Source organism: Thermobia domestica, chromosome 8 (genome assembly GCF_964235325.1).
Source record: "Thermobia domestica chromosome 8, izTheDome1.hap1.1, whole genome shotgun sequence".
Classification (NCBI taxonomy): domain Eukaryota; kingdom Metazoa; phylum Arthropoda; class Insecta; order Zygentoma; family Lepismatidae; genus Thermobia; species Thermobia domestica.
In genome coordinates this window covers 147,764,909-147,787,239 of record NC_137461.1, presented here as the reverse complement: position 1 = coordinate 147,787,239, position 22,331 = coordinate 147,764,909, and the positions used below count along the sequence as shown (strand labels likewise).

General features: G+C 36.1%; 1 protein-coding gene across 2 annotated transcripts in view; it reads right to left on the bottom strand.

The window, feature by feature from the left end:
• Window positions 1-8,239: 8,239 nt before the first annotated feature.
• LOC145693270 (alpha-tocopherol transfer protein-like) overlaps window positions 8,240-22,331 on the bottom strand; it is a 151,683-nt gene continuing 137,591 nt past the window's right edge. For both annotated transcript variants that reach the window (XM_081769112.1, XM_081769114.1), the window contains one exon: window positions 8,240-9,204. In XM_081769112.1, coding sequence (XP_081625238.1) covers window positions 9,053-9,204 — 152 coding nt within the window. In that variant the 3' untranslated portion in view covers window positions 8,240-9,052. The remainder of the gene's footprint in view (window positions 9,205-22,331) is intronic.

Genomic DNA, 22,331 nt, shown 5'->3' with positions numbered 1-22,331 from the left:
GAATTAAAAGTCATAATAGATAGTGCAATTAATGAGGATAAAATGAACTTCCAGTGTGAAAGAGAGATGCATTTGTTAAAAGCACAAAAATTCTACGATGACTTGAAAGAAAAAAGCAAGCAAGCACAGGAAGATCCATCAGTCGATATTTTATGTTTAGACTATCAGCAGAATTTCCCTCTTCCTGTTGGAGAAGTATTACAAATATGGATTTATAACCAGTGCATTTATTCCGCCAAGACAGGAGCATCAAAAATGAATATGTATGATGAAACAGTCGCAAAAAAGGGGAGCAAATGAAACTAATTGAAACTTTCGTAGACCCTAGTGTAAAAATTGTACATTTTTACAGACAACTGTGGAAGACAAAACAAAAACGAAACTCTTGTCCAGTATTTGTCCTTACTTGCTACTACTAAGAAATTTGAAAATATTGTTCATCACTATCCAGAAAGTGGACACTCGTTTCTCCCATGTGACAGACAGTTTGCACAGATTGAAAAACTCAGACGCCAAATATATATATATATATATATATATATATATATATATATATATATATATAGGAAGAATGGTATTCACTTGTTCAGAGAACATCCAAAAAGTTTCGTGTCATAAAGGTTCAGCAAAACATGATCAAGGACTTTCATAATATCTTGGCACCTTGGTTTGTTAGGAACATAAGGAATGCGGAGAAGGCGTTCAAAATCTCTACTTACAAGGTTTTTTAGTATAAAGATCAAAATATTTGTGTATCCTACGGACACTCTCCGGAAATAGAATACGAATGTTTTATCGGAGTCAAGGAGACTGCAGACATTTGTGAAGTAAACCTGAGCAATGCACCTCGAGCTTACTACAACTCCCTTCCAATTAGCGCAAAGAAGTTGCAAGATGTGCGCAAATAGTGTTCCAAATATGTTCCAGACATTTATAAAGGATATTATGCCAATCTTCATTGTGTAGAAATTGAAAATAACACGAGTGATACTGGTACAGATATGAACGAGCAGCAGACATTTTCAGTGAGTGTGAAAAACAGATATCTCCATTCACATTTTTTTGTATTTCTGTATTATGATTTATAAGTAATGTAGCTATTCAGACCTATACAGGAATTCACATTTTTTTGTCTTTTATTGAATATTGATTGATTACATTTTTAATACAAAATACATAGCTTACATTAACTTTCCAATGGAAACGTATCGTTCATAAATAAATATCATTTCACAAGAATCAAGCTAAGAATTTGTAGCAATTGAGTCACACTGCATACAAATCTTAACATGTTATAACCCTTAAGTACTATGGACGAAAATAATCACGTAACTACTATGGAACGGTCTGTCAGACCGCATTGTTGTTTCACATTTTCTGAATAGTAGTTTCATTGTATATTTTTTTTAAAAATTATATCCTACATATCTTAGTTGCTTATAGAAAAGTAAAACATAGTAATTTCACGATGTAAAAAAAAGCTTTATATTTTTAAAACAATGAGAAAGAGAACATAATCAGAATTTGCAACAATGCTTTCATAGTTATTCTAAAATTGTAATTGTTGAAATATTCATTTTTTTTCCGTTTCTATGTAGCCAAAATAACACTAATTTAAAATACACTCTTCTTATGGGAGATAGTGAAAGTGTGAACATCGCAGATAGTGAGCTGATGAAGAGGAAGTGGATAAAGTGAAAAATATCTATCATACATCATCTACACTCATCACATTTTAACACGAAAACATTTTTGCACAGTTACAATTACTTTACACACATTCATTTCATCTATATTTCACTTTATTCAATATTTTCACCCCGATCAACTGGGTAACTGGCCCTCTTCTTCCCACTGGAACTCCTTCCCGATTTTGACTACACTAATACCTAATTAAGACACTTCAATTATTACCTGGATTTGACATATTATCTATTTTCTTACCTCAACATACTTGACGAACAATTAATAATGAAATAATACAAAATACTATATGTTACAGGAAATACGACTTGGAAGTCGACCAGAAAAAATGCAAATGGCGGCACACGCCATTTGCAAAAATAGTTACAATTATAAGAAAAACATTTCAATTTTCATACATTTATAGCATACTTGGCGAATAATGCTGATGCTTTTATTTAAAACACCGATAGTTGGTGAAAGAAGACAAGACAAGACACTCTTCTTATAGATGCACTGAGAATAAGAAATACAGTAAAACCGAGAAAATAAGCATGGAATTTTAGCTTTTTTAAACTTACAGGAAGGTACTGTTATAGTTGCACTCTTACATTTTTTTTTTTTTTTTTGTGAAAAGGCAATGAATAAAACTTATTATTTGTTCTTATATGATGGAGAAAGTAAACAAAATACGTTTTGCCGGTAAAGAAAGTATCGCACTAACTTTTCTGACAGCATGCCCTTTCTTCAGATAGGCACTTATATCTTATTTTTCTGCACTGCAAGGTAATCGGTACCCCACACCGCTGACACGAATGAATATCTGTGCTTTCCGCTTACAACTCAGTTGACAGAAGACTATGTTTTCCTTTTCATCTCCTTATGCGCGATGGTGGGAAACTCTCTTTCAAGCTGTAGTATGCTCTTGGTTGAAAAACTCAGCTCTCGTGGCAGATGTCCGATGAACAATCTACGTTCTATGTGAGGCCTAACAAGTCATTTGCCAACGTTTTCATGAAATCAAGTCTTGTCATCACTGCGGACTTGCGTAGAATTGATGCAAGACATACGCATTGACACCACACGCAACATCCACCAGCATAAAGAAAATTGTCAATGGCTATCGTCTTGTTCGACTACTTGATGTGAAATCTGTACATTTTTGTGTAGAGTATCCACTCCGCCTTTACTCATGTTATAAAATGTGATTATTTCAGGTTTTCCAGTCGCTGGGTCATTAATTGATGTGTGGTGCAAGACGTGCCACACGGTAAAACACAAAACTGCTAATAATCAGCAGATAACGAAAGACAACTGATCAGCAAAATAATCACGTAACTACTATAGTACGTCTGTGAGACCGCTCGACCCCTCCAGCGCCGCGCACAGGGGATCAATTATAATACGAACTTCACAATACGTAACCATTTGCTAGACAGGAAGGTAGACGAAAAGATCCACTTGTAGTAGTGAGACTGTGGAAAATATAATGATATGAAAAGTCGCAGCGGTCTGAGAGACGGTCCATAGTACTTACGGGATAATAAATCATCTTAGCGACTTTGCTTTATTCATTGAATAACAAAATACATAGCAATAATTCATTTTATAAAACTTTCATTTATAAAAGGAGGTGAGCATCAGCAGGGATCTTACTAGGTTGATTTTTATTACTATAGTCCAGTCATGTTCATATTTATAATCTTATTTGTTAATTGTTCCTGTTTATGAAACATTTATTTTGAACTCATGGCCTTATATGTTAAAAGCACGTTTGGGACATATGTCATTTAATGGAAAACCAAAATCATCACTCGTATTATTGCAACATATTACAAACTGAATTAGGGACATACTAAACTTTCTACCAACTCCTAGAGCAGGAACCTTAGGAAAACTAAGTTCAAAAAATGCTTGGAAGAGTTTAACTCCTTATTTCTTCATACTCTTCAGCCAAAATTAGAATCTTCACAGATACTAAAGTTTTCAAGTTCAATCCACGTACTTGGTTAACTACAATATAGTTCCTAGATCTTCAAAATGTTCCCGGACGAATATAACCAGTCAGGAAAGTCAGGATAAAATTTCTGCTAATTCGTTTCAGGTGGGACAAGAAGTATGAGTATTAGGCATTTCTGAGAACATACTAAATTTCAGATTGATAAAATAAATTGTTGTCAGGTAACAAATAACGACTGATAACACTCTAGAGCAGCACAACACCAGATCATTGATACAACATGTTATTGTGAGACACACATATTTATACCAAAGGCCAAACAAATTGTATACTGAAGGTGTGAATTCCGCCTAAATGATTAAGAGTAGAAACTTATATTTTTAACTAATGACATCACAGATTTAGCGTTGAAGAAAAAATAGTTGTTTTGGTTTCCTATGTCAAAAGAAGTATGGTATTGGAGTGAAAGCTTGAAAATAAATTTGTGATTAAGTGAATGGCGAATTATTTTGCATCTTACTACGAAATTCAGAGATTATAATGAAATGTCCCTCCTTCTATCTCTAGAATGCTTTCGCTTATCTCTTAAGAGTTGTCAATGATACATGCTGAATTAATATTTGTAGAATTTCAACATAGCGCAGGATGAATTATAATACATTTTCCTTCTATCATGTATTTATTAAAAATTTATAACGTAAGAATTTATGCTAAATGAAGGGGAAGGGGTAGAAAATTAGTATATTAGTTTAGTGTTTCACGTCCATTTAGGCACTGAATCTGCACGAAACGTGAATCAACGTGTGCCAATCCTAGGAGATTACCTCAAAGTTTGCTTGAGCACTTAAGATGTCGGTAGCTTTGCTAGGAAAACAAATGCATACTTGAATGATCCTATCAGAAATCGACGCCGCTGCTTGAACCTACAGCTTAAATTGGAGTATGATGGACATAAGCGCAATCGAAAATCGAATTCAAAGGTGATCCTACTAATCAGTGCCTTTACATAATATGTGTAAACCACGAGAAATCAATCCGGAACAACACTGAAAAAAATCAGTTCTCTGGACAGCGGTATGTTATACAAATATACGGAATGGGCTTGCTTACTACAGAAACCAATATGGAGCATACGTTATCCATATGCTACATGCACACTGCGCTTAGATGTTACATCATGCCATTGCAGGATGTCTGACATCTAACATTTTTTCATATATCACATGCACATACCTATGTTACATTCTTCAGCTATATGTTATATACGTCCACTTATATGTGAGATCCTGACCGCCTATATTGTTTCATACCGAAAGTACGTATAGACGGAACACTTATATGGAAAGTATTATGAAACATGCGTTTTCAGTTACACGTCTGCTATACGTTAAGTCCAAGAACTACGGAATTACGCATGTAACCTACCTTTTTAAGTACGCTACCTACATTTTTTCTCAGTGTACATGTGTCGACTGTAAAAATCTGCACTGAGTCAAAGGTTCGATTCCAGGTGGAAAATATATTGAATACCATAGGCATACGTGATTTCAATTGAGGAGGCATTTACAATATAAAATATGCTTTAAAACACCAATAACTATAGGCAAGGGCTAAGGTAAGACAGTACGCGTATGTGATTTTCCTAATACTTATACGGTACCACCAATAGATAGGATGTAAGAATGTTGTAAACTGATCAAAGGGTTAGACGATTACCAGTTGAGTTTATCTCGAAAAACTCAGGTTGAAAGCTTGAATCGAATTTGCACTTGTACATGGAAACTGGTGAAGAGGCTATTGTTTCTAGTTTTCATGAAATAATAGCTGAACTTGACCGGAAGTGAGAATTTTTTACATTAATTTGGTCATCCTTAACAGATGTTACTTAAAATTGGAGACCGTGAGAAGTGCGAAACCTAAACTGTTTATTGTATTAGATCACATTCCTGGAAACAGAACCTAGTATGTTAATTTGTTGTATATTTCCTTACAGAGTTAATATATTTAGTAAACGGTTTCAGTGTATTGTTAGAGCATAACGTGACCATTAGTGCATGGAGCCAATAAGAAACAGTTATGAGTATACATGGACAAAGTCTGCAACTTCACCACCAGATCGTTTCTTCAGTTCTATCCTGACACAGAACAAGAAACAAGGGAACCTAGTTTGTTCTATGTGTATATCTTGTTTATACTTATATCGGAATAATCGTGGATTTGATTATACCTCCACATATACATTGATGAATCTTCTGAAAGAGATTTGGTCATTAATGCCATTACAAAAATATCTTTAGTGAATTAGACTTACTTGAATACCAATATAACATAAATATCATTATCATCATTCTTGAAATTTCTAAACTAATAGACTATCAATCTGAAGGTTGAACAAATTCAGTCAATATCGATCAATCTAAGTCGCATCAATCAATAAACATATGTAAATATGAATGAAATATGATGAATGATACATTCTATATGCTTCTTATAAGTAAGTTACATAAGTAATACAGGTTTCATACACAAAAAGTTCCTTTTTTATCCGATAGTCTTACTTCACAAAACCATCTTCTTATAATTTGAATTATATGTTCTCATAACATAAGAAATATTTTTCCATGTTACCTTTGCAAACGAAAACTTATGTTTTGATCTCCGGGTGCATCGCCTTTTCGGTCTGCACAATCATTTTTGGATCATCCCTAGTCCTCACGAATTTCTTACTTGAACTTCTTGTACCTTTGAACTTCATATGAAGTTCATTATATTTAAGATGCATAAATAATATAAATTTTATATATCACAAATATTTTCTTGTTTTTTCTGTACCCTTACTTGCCTATCTGTTCACCTTATACTAGCAAACACATTCTTATCATTTCATGTTCCATCATTTTCACTCCAACAGTAGGAAATTGAAATGTAGGGTAATACTTAATACAATGCTGGTGAAACGTAGAACACAATTGATGGTTTTGGAACGGATTTGTAGCGCAATTGCATTTCAGTATTCGTCAGAAAAAGTCTGATTAACTTGCTGTATATTTACAATCATTGGCCTTGTAAGCAAATACCGCTACAAAGTTTATTCTACTTTTACTTCTCAGCGTTACTACTAAATGTTATAGTTTGGTATTTGCAATTGAGTGGTGAAATTGTATTTCAAACACTTTTTCAAATTTTCTTGAACACTTAGTATGCATTTACATCCGAAATTTTCAAAATGCATGTGCTTGTGAATGTTAATAGCATTTATAGAAGATTCCCATTTAATATAAAATAAATTAAAACAAATGTGGTCAATTTTTTCTATTTTTTAATGTGTTATGATATAAGGATGACGATGAACGACTTTTAACCCTAGGAACACCAAGGTATTTTTGTGTTACATACAACACCAACGAGGGGAAGAGAGGCTCTGAGACCCACAGCATAAATATCATTTCTCATGGAAAATTATTTATCTTGTCTGATATGAACTTGGGATGTCTAAGACATCATATATTTTTGTTCTCTATTATTACTACGTTGCTAAGTACAGTGTTGCGAACTACATATGTGTAATTGTTTAAGTTACCATTTTCAATTTATGTCAGTAACTTTGACCTATTTACTTTACTTGTTTGAGTAGAAAAACTATTAAACAGATCAATAGCGACTTACTACAGTGTAGTATGTGTATAAAGGTGGCTTCTAAAAGCATTTTCGTGGTGCTGCACTAAATTGGGCTAGAATGGGGAGGAGTGGGATATACTTCAGTATTCCAATGAATTCAGGATTAATCTTTTATAATTTCATTCCAGTTATCTTTAAAATAGGAAAGTTCTTTCAAATTTTGTTTCCGCGAAAAGATAGACAGTGTATGGGAGGGATTGTCACCAGAGAAGCAGTGTTGCCAACACAACTTAAGTAACAATTTTTCTAGTAGCACAACGTCAGGTTTATGCACCTATGGAATGAAAATGTAAACCGTAAGCAAACAAGGTACGACTTGTATGCCAGTTTTGTAAACTAACACCTCTACAATATCATGAATATTACAAGGGATCCATTGCAAGAAACGTACCACTGCTTCCACTTGTTCCATTTGCATTATCAAATAATATGTTCAAAGCACCGATTTTTGCATCAAAATCTGACAGGGTTATTTCCACCTTGCAATATTCGAGCTCACTACCTTTTATGTCAGATTCATTTAAAAGTTCTTTAAGTTCTTTCTCAATTGAACTTTGCCGAAGAGCACGATTTGCCATTGTTTCAATGCTACTGCAGATTCCCACATACAGTCACAGTCACAGAATAAGGAACTGACAATTTCCTATGAAATATGAGTCTTCAGTCAGTGTTGCAGGCTGCTCCTTGTACCTTCTATGATAAAAATACTTGATAACACCAGAAGTGCAACAGCATAGTTCTTTCCAATCACTATTGATACTTGATTCTGTTTCTCTCTCTTCTTTATATATATATATATATATATATATATATATATATATATATATATATATATATATATATATATATATATATATATATATATATGTGTGTGTGTGTGTGTGTGTGTGTATGTGTGATTATAATATAAAGAATATAAAGAGGCATACTTAGATGTTGGCAGGTTTTAATGAATTAACTAATAGAAAATAAAATATTTAGGTGCCAAAAAATAATCAGAAAAATGTATATACTAAATTTTTATAATGTGCAGTTGGCAACATTGTACCACAATAGAAGTAAAGAGTGTCCCTGCATGTTGTATTATCAAAATTGTTTCAAAGAAAAATCAAATAAATAGCCAAAACACTGGAATATAACAGTAAGCGTAGGTACTGAATATCCCCATAGTTCTACCAAGGAGGGGGGCCTCTGAGGCCAACAGCACTTTCTTCATTTATAAATAGAAAATAAAAATCACTAAAAACTAAGCAAGTACGTTTTATGGTGAATGGGGCAAGCTTGACAATATCATTTTTTAAAGATTTTTTATGCAATCGGATATGATAGAAAGGTAATAAAAATAATTTGTGGGCTTCTGAGGCTCCCCCCTTGGTGTTCCTAGGGTTAATATTTTCTCTAGATACTATTGAATGGAAGAGGTCAATTAAACTTAATCTAGACTTTGTTTTAATATTTTTTTGAACTTTATTACTTTATAATTAAATATATATTTGTATAGATTGATTGAATTATATATTGATTGAATTCTCCGATCTGTCAGAACAGATAACCGCTAAAAATCAACTCTACAACAACAATTTGTGAGATGTGTTTTTTAATTGTTTTTAAAACGACAAATAGGTAAATAAACATAAAATGTGTCATAAATGTGTTACATATTCAACGCTACTAGAATAATTTCTATAACTTTTCATTGTAATTTAGAATTTTTTTTGTAATAGAGTAATCTTAATCAATGTTTAATTTTCTGAAGCTTCCTTCCATGCCAAATAGATCTTCACACGTTCTTGGTTTTCCGGGCCTTTTTGATTCGTCGGTCTTTTTTGTTTCCATTTCCATTAACCAATCTCTATTGTCGATCAGCACCTGATGCCAGACCTCTGCAATAAGGAAGAGTACCAAAGATAGTTTACAGACTATTTTAAAAAAGTTTACATGTTATGGTTAAGTGTATTTACCAACAAGGAGACATATTTATAATTGGAAATTTTAGACATCTTGAAATGATTTTCTACAATGGAACAAGACAATAGAGTCAAAATGTTATATATAGAAAGTTACAATGTAAACTATAATTCGCACTGTTCTTATATTATTTGCAAGTACACAAGTGAATGCAATAGTTTTAGCTTCCGAGCTTGTCAACAAGTTGGTTCAACTGAACGAGAAATATAGAAAAGTGGAGATAACAATGTTGAATGAAGTTGTGTTGCTTTTGTCAGAAGATATGAATGTGGTTAAAGAAGTCAAATTAATTGGATTTTTGAATGTTTGTGGAGGCAGTGATGAGCAAATAGATTTTAGTGATGATGATCTGGAAATGGATTCAGCTTCAGAGGCTTTGCAAGTTGTAAAAACATCAGAAGATTCGTCATGGGGATCTAACTGGGCTGTTTCTTCAAAGACAAAAAACTGTTCTGGACGACAAGTATAGAGAGAGAGAGCACTTGGTTACTGAACTACCATTTCATGTGTTTCTATCCTCGAAGAGAGAAACTGGGATAGGTTGTTATCAACGATTTCAAGCTGATCTAAAATATAAAAAGTTTATACGAGTATGACAAGGTTCGTAATGAACCAAATCCCACTATCAAAGCGATAAACAAGGATGTACTATAGAACACGCTACGTGCTTGGGCCTTGCAAACGAAAGCAATCATTTATTGACACAATCGCGCCTGGATATCACAATCCTGTATTCTCGAATTCAAGAGTCGTATTAGGAACCTCATTCGTAGGATAGGTAATAGCGCAAGAGAAACACACCGGCAACAGCTGCCAGTTATTCCGTAATGAAACGATATTGAATCAAGAACTGAAGCCAGAGAATGTGTTGTTCATAGAACAAAATCACTTTCAGGAAGAACTCCACTCTCATAGGTCTCTTCGTTGTCGTGGAACAATTATAACCCAAACTTTTGTTGGTTCCATCAACGTAACTACGCACTTGCATATGATCTTTCCTGTCATCACAGTTGCTGGAGAGATCATAAGACCCCTCTATGTACTGGTATCGGATTCCTCTTGATCCTTCCCATGATCGAAACGACGCTTCTTTAAACAACAAATCCTTCGCTAACAAGCAAGGTCCACAACGAGGCACACTCAGATCCGACTCAAGCTTCGCCCAGAGGACACATAATGGAAAAGAAGAAAAAATGCCAAATTGGAGCTGCCTAATACCAGAAACACCGGAGTTATGCTCCCCAACATAACGCACCACGCGGCAATATGATATAAGGTAAACGTCGCAAGATACCCGTTTAGGTCGAAATCGGAAAGGACGAGAAGCACCGAGATGATACCAAGATACCTGATATGGTATAACAGAGACTTGGCCGCCATCTTGAAAGTGTTATCGTGAATATATCGTAAGGTATTGAAACGTGAAGGATGTCTTGTGAAAGATCGATGTCGGGTAGAATTAGAAACTGAAACCAATGCCCAAACTCTAATAACGTATCGAGCATGGTATTAACGTGAAGAGGAATTCATGCGAGCAGGGTATGGAAAAACAGCTGAAGATATGTTGTTAACGCGATGAAATAGAAACGGCCAAAGGAACCCAGAACACATGGATGATGCGACAAAGAAACACACACGCACACACATAGAGAGAAACATATACACTTGAGTTGGAATGCTACATACACACACAGATATATATACATAAAAAAGATATATATAAGTTGTACCTATTGTTGAAAATCTCGGCAGTAGTGGTAGTGAGTAAAGAAATGGGTGACACACAGCTCCCGCAAACATCAAGCACATTTGATCACAGAAAGTTCTGGGCACTCGTCTTTACAACATTCACGCTGTCGTAGATTGAAACAAAAGTCAGTTGTGTTGTACTGGAAAGCAACCTCTTCTGCTAATCCAGCTAGTTTCCACCCGCATTGATGTGTCATATGAAATCGTGGACAACAAAATTGGTTGTGTACCAGTGAATGCAGCTTAAGGACGGTGTCTCGCTGGTGAAGGTTCACGTTGGTATGGTCACGCAATGCCTCCGAAATCCGTCGCACCATGTGTTTATACATACGGAAGTAATACAGAACCAACGGTTGGCACTGCGAAGTAGATTTTTCAGGTATAATATGGATGCGAATATGATCGGCGGTGAAACCACTTTCATGAAGTAGCCTTGCAAATGTGTCTCTGTCCTTGTGAAGTCCATATGAATCTAGCAACAGAATGCTTTGTGTGTTGGGAGCATCTGCTGCTACTTGTGGTATTACGCATTCTTTGATGAAAACCGAATACGCTTCCCTTGTCATTTTACCAGAAGGCGTCCAGAATACCACTAAATTTGGTGCGGCGAACATATTGTCCTGAACCCTAGTACTTAAAGCTACGGGTTCCTGGAGAATGACAAAGAGTTTATCCGCCACCACTCCTGCCTTCGACAACAACGGCACCACAGTGTACGTATGCGTCGTTGATGCACAGACTGGACACAGCCCTGAATGTGCGATGATCCTATTCTGGCTAATGTGCGCCCACTTGTCAACTCTTTCGCAAAACCGGATTCATCAGCATTCCATATATTTGCATTCTCAAACCCCTCCATGATGGTCTTGGTTTCGCCACGCCACCCTGCAATAACCAAATCAATATCCTTCTTGTCGCGTACATACTTCATTGTGACATATGACGTGATTTTACGGCTCACGATATTTTTTTGTTGTTTGAGTGTCCCAATCCATCCGTGACTAGCATTGAACGTACGGAGACTACACTTCAGAGCCTGCACCTTTGCCCATTATTTAAGATCACTGTCATGGACAATGCGGTTATCACGTCGCGCAGCTATAAATTGTTGCAGCACATGTTCTGTGATTTCGTGATACACTTCGCGTTTTGTTTTCAATAAGCCTTTGTCGCGTTGTTCTTTCCATTTAAACAGTGTTCTCACCGAGGGACAGTTGCGGAATCTGTGTTTCATCGAGCGATATGAATGATGTGCGAATGTTTGACGCCCTTTGCCTTTTACGTCAAGCCAGTAGTGTAACATGTTAACTTTGTCCTCTAGCGTATAATATTCTGTATTACCTTCGTTTCCATTCGGCTCATAGTCACTATCGGACAAGAACGGTGTTGCCTGTGGTTCGAGCGAAGAATCACTCCAAGGCAGCGTGCTGTCACCACTATCCGCGGCATCCTCTTCACCTGTTTGGGCCGGACCGGGTTCGTATTCATCAATGTCGAGAGTCTCATCCACATTTACTTCTGTTACATCGTAGTTGTTCAAAAACTCCAGCATGTGTTCAACTGCTTTTCGTTCCTCCACTGTCGGTTCTGTCGATTGAACGTACCCTTGTTTTGAAAGCTCCCTTTGCAAAACTAACACCACATTGAGAGGGTTCATATTGCAGGTCTACACTGGCGTTTTTAGATGGACAATAGTGCGACACATTCACTATACAGAATATTGCGCGTTTTGACTCGCGTATGCCACAAACACACTATCACTTCTCACGGGCTAGCACCTGCTGTCACGCTCACTTCGTTCCATTTGTGCCAGTGAAACCCGTAAACACAATTCGAGTGGTCTCACTGTGTGGTAAATTAGCCCTCCCGTGGGAGATTGCAACAACTCATGGAACTCGACTCCACAGTGCTGCCTTTCACTGATATTGTGATTCTGTTTGGGGCCGTCGAAAAATAAAAAATGAAATGAAATATTTGAGCTTTACGTCCCACAGTTATGCCGGTTAGGCTAAAGGAGACAGAGATGATGAGAGATGAATGAAATGGTGGAATGAAGAAAGTGGGAGGAAACGGGCGAACCCCGAGAAAACCCACGAGCACGGTGTTTGTCCACCACAAAGTCCACACGGCGCGAGCTGGAATCGAACCAGGGACCCCAAGCACCAGAGGTGGACGCTCTACCACAGAGTCACCGCGTCTCCCGTCGAAAAACAGTGTAGCACATTGCGCAAAAGAAAAGAAACATTCGTAAAGAAATGTTAGCTAGAACATGGCTGGGCCTTATCACCCATGCATACTTTGTTTCAAATACTGTTGTTTAAACAAACGTAGGCCGAAATGTCCTTTGTTCTCACGAAACAGCAGGAAAAGTGAATAAGAAACGTACAAAACGTTGCCCAGGAGTGAGTTTCGATCCCAGGTAGGTCCTGCTTTTGGTAACCAATCCAATATTATATTACCTACTCTCCCGATCGAGCTGCCTTCATGCTCTTTCACAATAGATAGCCCTTTGTAGTTCCTGTAGTCTTCAAACGAACGCTCGTATCGCGGGTGCAACTGTGGTTTTTTACTGTACCAAGCCGGGTCCCAATATCCTTGAAAGACATAATGCGCCAATGCGGAGACACTTCCATGTACAGACACTGTTACGTATACTTGTCGCGTACCATTGCCGTGGCATGTTACCCAATGTTGTGGCGTCTTCTGTCCTTCGCATACACGTTTGTTTTACCCGAGTCTTCTACACTTTCATCATTCCAACATTTTATTCATTTCTCATAATCACCGTCTCTTTTAGCCTGGTCGGCATAATCGCGGGACGTAAAACTAAAAAATTTAATTTTTTCTTGTACACTTCATCACGTCCTCACCAGTACACATATGTTTTTCGCGATTACATCATTGATTTTCATTTTGCATTTTACCTTACATTGATATATCACACATCCCACTTCTCATCTCAATACCTTACGCTATATCCAAGATCGTGGCTTTCAAGATGGCCCCCAAAACATTATTATAACATATCAGGTATCTTTTTGATATCATCCCGGTGCTTCTCGCCCTTTCCGTTTTCGACATAAACGGGTATCTTGCGACGTTTACCTTAGATCATATTGTTGCGTGGTGCGTTATGTTGGGGAGCATAACTCCGGTGTTTCTGGCATTGGGCAGCTCCAATTTGGTATTTTTCTTCTTTTCCATTATGTGTCCTCTGGGCGAAGTTTGAGTCGGATCTGAGTGTGCCTCGTTGTGGACCTTGCTTGTAAGAAGTCGGCAAATATGAACGAGGCAAACCTCATAAGATTATATAACAACTGTGTGTGGAACAGTTTTCCTGTTGATCGTTCTAAAATTCTCTTGTTTGATTCGTGATCAGAAAATTCGAATCATAGTATTATCTGTTAGATTTTCCAGAATCGATCACGTTTATGAAACGTTTCATTTCTGGCGACTATACTAGTTACATTCAGCCTCTGGACATTTATTCCTACTGTACAATTCATTCATCAGATACATTACTGATACAGTAAAGTAGTGTTAGAGACTAACGTGCCAATAAGATCTTCCATATATTACAATATTAGTTTTAGATATCTATAACTCCTATAACTTTTAGTGTCTGCAGCTCAGATTATGAATTTTTACTAATTTCAGTTAGTACTTCACGGATAAGGAAGATGGGCAGGAATTCAGTCATAATTGAAAACTGTTTATAATTTGTTAACTATTTAAGCAATTTTTCACTAAACGAAAAGAATTTGGTTCCTTATAACACTAGAACTTATTACGTTATATTTAACTTATGCCACTGTAGGTATCAGTGGTAGATCATGGCAAAACACCTAACCTTGCAGGAGCGTGCTCAACTGCCACACTGGTATCAAATATGACAGTCCATGGTACGAATACAGCGATGGTGGGAAAGTGTGAAAGGACCTCGTGCCTCGGTAGATGCTAGGACCAAAGAGAAATGTAATTCAAAACTAATGAGTAGAAGCTATGTAGCAGATATTAGGGGATGGGGTCACACCTCAACATCCAGGTGAGAGGAAAATTTGCAAGTGGTTCAGGAAATCTTTACTCGGATTCCTCAGAAATCACAAATACAGGTATCTCGCAAAATTGTTTCAACCCAACAAACAATCCTAATGAATTGTTCTGATGGAAAAGTTGAACTTTCGTCCATGAAAATTATTGTCACATTCTTGCAAACGTATCAGTGGTATATCTCCAGATGTCTGTTGCAGAAACCCCAAACCGTTCATGAAAACTGGTGGATAATGGTGGTTCTTATATGGAATATAAGCAATGCATAATAATTCTGCTATTGTATGATTACAAATGTTTTTTGTTTGATGAAAATAGATTAAATATTTAGAAAAGTTATTAGATGGAAAGTTAATTCCTGCCCACGAAGTATATACCATGTCTAGATCCCCGATTTCTGTGTGAGAAAGTTTACTTGTCAGTCATCTCAAAACATTTCTGATTGACTAATAATATATACTAGATACGAAGAAAATCCTAATCTAGTTACCTCTTATTCTTTTTGAACACTTACTGCTACCGTGCTTAAATTTCGAGAAATACTGTTATTGTTTTATTTTAGAAATTCGTTTACAAGAAGTACGCTTCATCTATTAGACCTTTGGACGAAAATATTTACACTCTTAGCTTTGAGTCTGCATATAAAACAGTATTAGCAATCGATGAGAATGGAATCCTTTATAATGAAAAACAGAAAGCATTGCTTCTTACTTGGTTAAATACATTCAAATATTTTAACAATTATTTGCATATCTCAAATATAAGAAAAATTACACAATCTTAATGTTTTTGCAACAATACCAATGTTCGGAATTAGTTGAACTTCAGTCTTGTTCTTATTTTAGATCTAAGAAAATTTGTTACATAATATTTCTAAGAATCATTTACAATGAGACATGATTCTACGTCGAAAAATTAACAAAAAAAAAAAAAAAAAAACCTAAGCGTATCTAAAACCCTATTACAGTTTGGAAATACGGAAAACTTGGCATATTGATTCGAGAAAATAAAACGAGTAGTCAAAGACGGCACATCAGGCAATTAAAGAGTACTACAAGCCTGTCAGAAATGGGAAAACCATAGATTATAATGGTTGCATAAATGATCTAAGTAAATATGGGTGGTCAAGTTCCTTTGAACAAAACTGCGCATGTCCACTTCTAGCAATCCAGTGGTATTTGAATTAAGTGTCTAACATTCAAGTCAAAATATACAGGTGTGCCATGCCCTAATCGTTAATGGCATATTCTGTCAACGTTTTTTAAAGTGAATCAAAAAATTTAGCCCCCACAAAGGCGTACACAGGAAAGTTAGCTCCAATGAAGTGGACCTATATGTTATGTCATACATTTTCTAAAACAAATCAGTGGTTAACGTATTACACAAAATAACAGATTTTTGACTTCTCACACTAGATTCTTGTAATTGTTGAATATGTCTAACTTGATGAATGCTGTCCATTGATCAATAATATTAGTGTTGGATCGAAAATATTAAGGTTACGATGAATATTTTAAAGTTTTGTAGCGATACATTTTATGCAACTTGATTGAGTACAGATTTCTTACTGAGAATGTCTTACACCCGTGTTGAATTGTTAGTGCACAGCATCTGAAAAACGAAGCGTGGCTTTTGTTTCAGAAAGGGGAGATTCTAAAAGTAAGAGTGTTTGTCAGACATTGATTGAAGAGCCTACTTAGAATATCTCAGGTTTTCTTGTGACTGGTATAAGTTAATGAAACATGTCTACATTATTTTATTTTAAATGAGTAAAAACGTTAAATACAAGCATAAGTTTCTCAATTGTAGTGAAAATTGTCCTCCATGCCTTTATAAGCAAATTTATATTTAAAATCTTTTACGAAAATCTCATAGAGTTTAAACCTCAAATCTACGCATATGTCCTGCATGAATCTGAGTATTTTATTCTCTACGAAAGTGTGAAACCCAAAATCTGGAGGCTTAAAGCTCGGAAACGGAAAGAATACATACCATAATATTTTACAAGCTTCTGTATTAAGTCAATATTTACCACAATGCTAAGTTCGATGTAGGTCACATGTTTTAGGTTGATGTTCACTTCTCTCATTTTTATTTTTATTTCTTCTCTTTCTTTTCCATTGTTTTCATTAACGTGATACTCAAAATTTGTTTGTTCATAATGTCAGAATTAAGAATGTGGATACCGCAATATCTAACAAGCTTCTAGAGCAGGTGACGTTCTACCACTGTGCCAAAAGTGATTGAATTGGAATTAGTTCGATTGAGGTTTGGTTGTTTTCCAATCTGTTTACCCAAATCTCATAGCCGAAAACTCGGCAAGCAAAAAACTACACACCATAATGTATTATATAAAAATAAGCTTTCTGAGGTCTACCACCATGGAAAGTTGATCCAGGTCGAATGAAATCGGGTCAATTTATACGATATATAGAAAAATGAAAAACAAAAATTTGAAATAAAATAGTCTGGATCTGGAAACTAGATTAGTTAGTTGATTGAGAGTTTTAGCATCCCTTTCATTCTTACGTTGATCTACACTTAAGCGTGGAGTCTGGACAGCACGAGCTGAAGCCGGAAATCGAGTTCCTTCTCCGTCACCGAAGGTTTGTAATCTAATCATATCCCGCGACGGATATTAGGGCTTCCTCAGATTTTAATAAGTCCAGTCCCCTTGTATCGGGTATTTACGAAATGATCAATATATTTCTTGGAAAATGAAAAAGAAAATTGACATGATAGTGTTAGCCACTTTGTGTTTATGTGGCATTCTAATCCTAATTCAGAATCTATTTTCCAATTGTGCTCCACAATTGCCATTATTTTCAAATACATGTTTAAGTCAAAACTTTTAAACCATAAAGCATAAGTTTAATTTCCTATCTATCTTCATTCCATTAAAAAAAGAGTTGAACGTCACTTGTAATACGCTGTTCAAACTTGACAAAGCCAGTATGTGGGGAGGCATAAGATTAATTAAAATGTAGGTGAGAGAAATATTATATACACGACTTCAAAAGTGCATTACCACCTGCAATTCTCCTTTTCCTGCAATAGCAGGCAACCTAAAAAGCTCGGCGGTTGGGTTGGTTGTGAAGTCGAAAGTCGTTGGATCAAACCTTAATTTTGTAACAAATATATCAGTGTTGCAAACTGTAAATAACAGAATAAAACAAATTGCTAAGAATGACAATTTTATTATCGTGAGAGAGTTGGATGATATCAAAAGTTACAAAATTATCTTGCTTAAACAGCTCAAACAAAATGAATGGCAAGAAACAGATTACAGAAGAAAGCATTTCTCTCCTTCCCCTCAAAAAGAATCTCATAAAAGAGAAAAATACATAATGTAGAGGTTTAATATGAAAGCTCCACCCAAAATTTTGAAATTTGACACCCGAAAGACAAGAACAACTGAACCGAAGTGAACGAAATTGTGCACACATATTGTAGACGTACAATTAGGGAATAACGATTACGTATTTTCCATTAAAAACGGTTGGGTGGGACAGGAAACCCTCAACACCTTTGATTACGAAATATAAAATGTGCTAGTAAGAGTATGTCAGATCTGTGTAAAGGACATGACGAATTGCAACATAACTTTGTGTATGGACAATACGCAAAAAGTAAACGAATACGGGTATTTTATGTTCTGCCGAAAACTGGTTTTAGGAGTCAAAAGCCCCCACCAAAATTTTAAATTTGACGCTCGGGAAGGAAGAAGAAATGAAGCGAAGTGAATGAAATTTGCACAGATATTGCAGACGTAAAATCAGGATACTGGTTTCGTATTTTCCTGGAGAAAACGGTTAGGTGGGACACGGAACTCTCCAAACCTTTGATTATGAAATATCAAAAGTGCTAGTAGCACTATGCCAGATGTGTGTAAAGGAAATGGAGAATTTCAACGAAACTTTCGATATGAACATTAGGCAGAGACTAAACTAATACGTTTTTCTTATTTTAGGGGAAAAATGATTTTGGGGCAAAAGCCCCCATCCAAAATTTTGGAATTTGACCCGAAAAGCAAAAAGAAGTAGGCCGAAGTGAATGAAATATAGACAAATGTTGTAGAGGTAAGATGAGGGAATGAGTTTTTTGCACTTTCCTGAAAGAAAAAAAACTGCTGAAGAGACCGAGGCGTTGGGTGGCGGGAGGAGTGGAGCGAAAGGAATGAAATTGTATGTAGTTATAGTATATGTACAGAGCGCGGAATAGCATGAGCTGTGACCTTGAAATCCGCAACCACCACAATTGAAAGGAACAGGTAACCCTGATAGTGTTGCTAACTGTCACAACGGTGAACTAGAATTTGGCGATTTGAAGCATTTCTGGGACGGAATGACAAACACACTTTAAATCAATCTGCAGCCTTCCTTTTCTCCTCTTCATTTAGAAAAATCTGAATATTAGAGTAGGCTATTTATTTAATAGGCCGCAGATTGATAGATTTGATTTGGGGTACAGCCAAAAAATAAGCAGCAGCAAGAAACAAGTTTTTGCATTAACGATGCGATGAAAGTCGCCGAAGAGAACTTTAAATGATAGCAGAGAAAGTGTTTAAGGCAGGGTATGGTAAAGTACGAAGATGGGAACAAGGATATTTGCAAATGGAGTCTCACTTAGACGTTCTTACTGAAAACATTACGATAAACTTGTACGAGAACAGTGACAGTAATAGTGACTTTTCAGAAGAAAGTAAGTACGACGGAAGACGAAGATAATGAGATGGATTGTATGGATGATATTGAGCCTTTATAAATACCTGAAGGTACAGGTAAGCCTGGTATAATATATATAAATTATATTAAGTAGTTATTATCCATTGTTTTTACCTATGTTCGAGGTTAGTGTCGACATGAGTTAGAAACACTACTAAAAAGTCTTCCCTTTCTCCCCACTGTCACCCTCGCAACGGACAGCGTTCTTCCTACCTCCCGCTTCTCATAGCTCATGCTATCTCTCGCGCTCTGTAAAATATATTCTTTCATGTTTTACAATTGTCGCGTCTACATCCGATTTCTTCAAATTTGGCAGATCAACTACAAGTACAAACAGTATAGCGTATTTTATAGTATTTCAGGAGGCACCTTTAACCCTTACAATGTTTTTGCGCATAAACAAAAACACTTGTCGATTTATTTCCAGTTTGCTGTTGATCTGCCAAATTGGAAGGAAAACGGATAGGGACACTTGAGAAAGGACTTATTTTACATAGGGTCTATATAATATCTACAAACAATTTCATTTGCTTCGGTCCACACCTTCCTGCGCTTTTACGGTAATAATTATTTTTTTGGAATGGGTCGTATGCCCCAACACTGCTTTTCCGCAAAAATTAAAACAAATTTCATTTATTGTTTTGCAAATTGTCCCTATACGAAGTTTCGTTGCAATTCTCCATATTCTTTAGGAACTTCTCACGTATGCTTCTTTGCACTTTTGGTATTTCGTAATCAACGGTTTAGAAGGTCCGTTCCTCACCAACCGCTTTTTACCAGAAAAATACGAATTCCAATTATCTAATTTTACGTCTACAATATCTATGTACAATGTCACTTAATTCGGTGTAACTCTTATTGTTTTTTGGGTCTCAAATTTCAAACTTTTTGGTGTGGGCTTTTTCGTTTATTCGTTTATTTTTTAGTGTTGTTCTTACACAATGTGTCGTCCCAATTCTTCATGTTCTTCAAGCACTTCTGACATACTGTTATTAGAACTTTTGATATTTTACTATCGAAGTTTTGGAGGGGTCTCTGTCCCACCTAAACGGTTTTCTTTGTTTTTTGAGGAAAATAAGAAATCCGTATTCACTCATTCTATGCCTACAACATTTGTGCACAATTTCATTCACTACGGTTAACTTCTTCTTGCCCTTCTTTCGTCAACTTTCAAAATTTTGGTTGGGAGCTTTTGCCCCCTAGAACCCTTTTTCCGCAGGAAATAAATACCTGTGTTCATTTATATTTTTTGCATACTGACCATACAAAAATTTTCGTGGCGATTCTCCATGTCCTTTACACACACCTGACATATTATTACTAGTACTATTGATATTTCGTGATGAAAGGTTTGGAGGGGTTCGTGCCCCATCCAACCGTTTTTTTGCAAAAAAAAAAAAAAAAAAACGAAGCCCGTATTTCCTCATTTTACGCCTGCAATATCTGTGCACAATTTCATTCACTTCGAGTAACTTCTTCTTGCTCTTCGGGCGTCAACTTTCAGAACTTTATGCGGGAGCTTTCGCCACCTAAAACCGTTTTCCGCAGAAAATAAATCCCCCTGTTAATTTAGTTTTTGCGTATTGTCCATACACAAAGTTTCGTTGCAATTCTTCATGTCCTTTACACACATCTGACATACTGTTACTAGCACCTTTGATATTTCGTGATCATAGGTTTGGAGGTGTCGGTGCCCCACCTAACCATTTTCTACAGAAAAATACGAAACCCGTATTCTTATATTACGTCTGCAATATCTTTGCACCATTTTATTCACTTGGGTTTACTTGTTCTTGCATTCTTGACTTTCAAATTTTGTGTAGGGGCTTCTGCTCCTTAAAACCGTTTTCCCCCAGAAAATAAAAAAAAACATGGATTTGTTTCTTTTAGCATTGTCCATACACAGTTATGTTGCAATTCTTCATATAATTTGCACTCATCTGACATACTGTTACTAGCACTTTTGCTATTTCGTGATCAAAGGTTTGGAAGGGATCGTTCCTCCATCCAACCGTTTTTTTTTTTCAGAAAAATATGAAGCCCGTATTTCCTCATTTTACGTCTACACTATCTGTGCACAATTTCATTCACTTCGGTTAACTTCTTCTTGCCTTTCGTCAACTTCTAAAATTTGGGTGGGAGCTTTTGCCCCCTAGAACCGTTTTTCCGCAGAAAATAAATACCCGTATTCATTTATTTCTTGCGTATTATCCATACTCAAAGTTTCGTTGCAATTCTTCATGTCCTTTACACACATCTGACATACGCTTACTAGCACTTTTGATATTTCTTGATCAAGGGTTTGGAGACGTCCGAGCCCCACTCTACATTTTTTTCAGGAAAATATGAAACCCGTAATCCCTCATTTAATGTCTACAATATCTGTTCAAATTTCATTCACTTAGGTTCAGTTTCATTTCGGGTGTCAACTTTCAAAATTTTGGGTTGGGCTTTTATGTTAAACCTTTACATTACGTAACTTCTTCTTTTTTTATGAGATTCTTTTGGGGGGAAGAGAG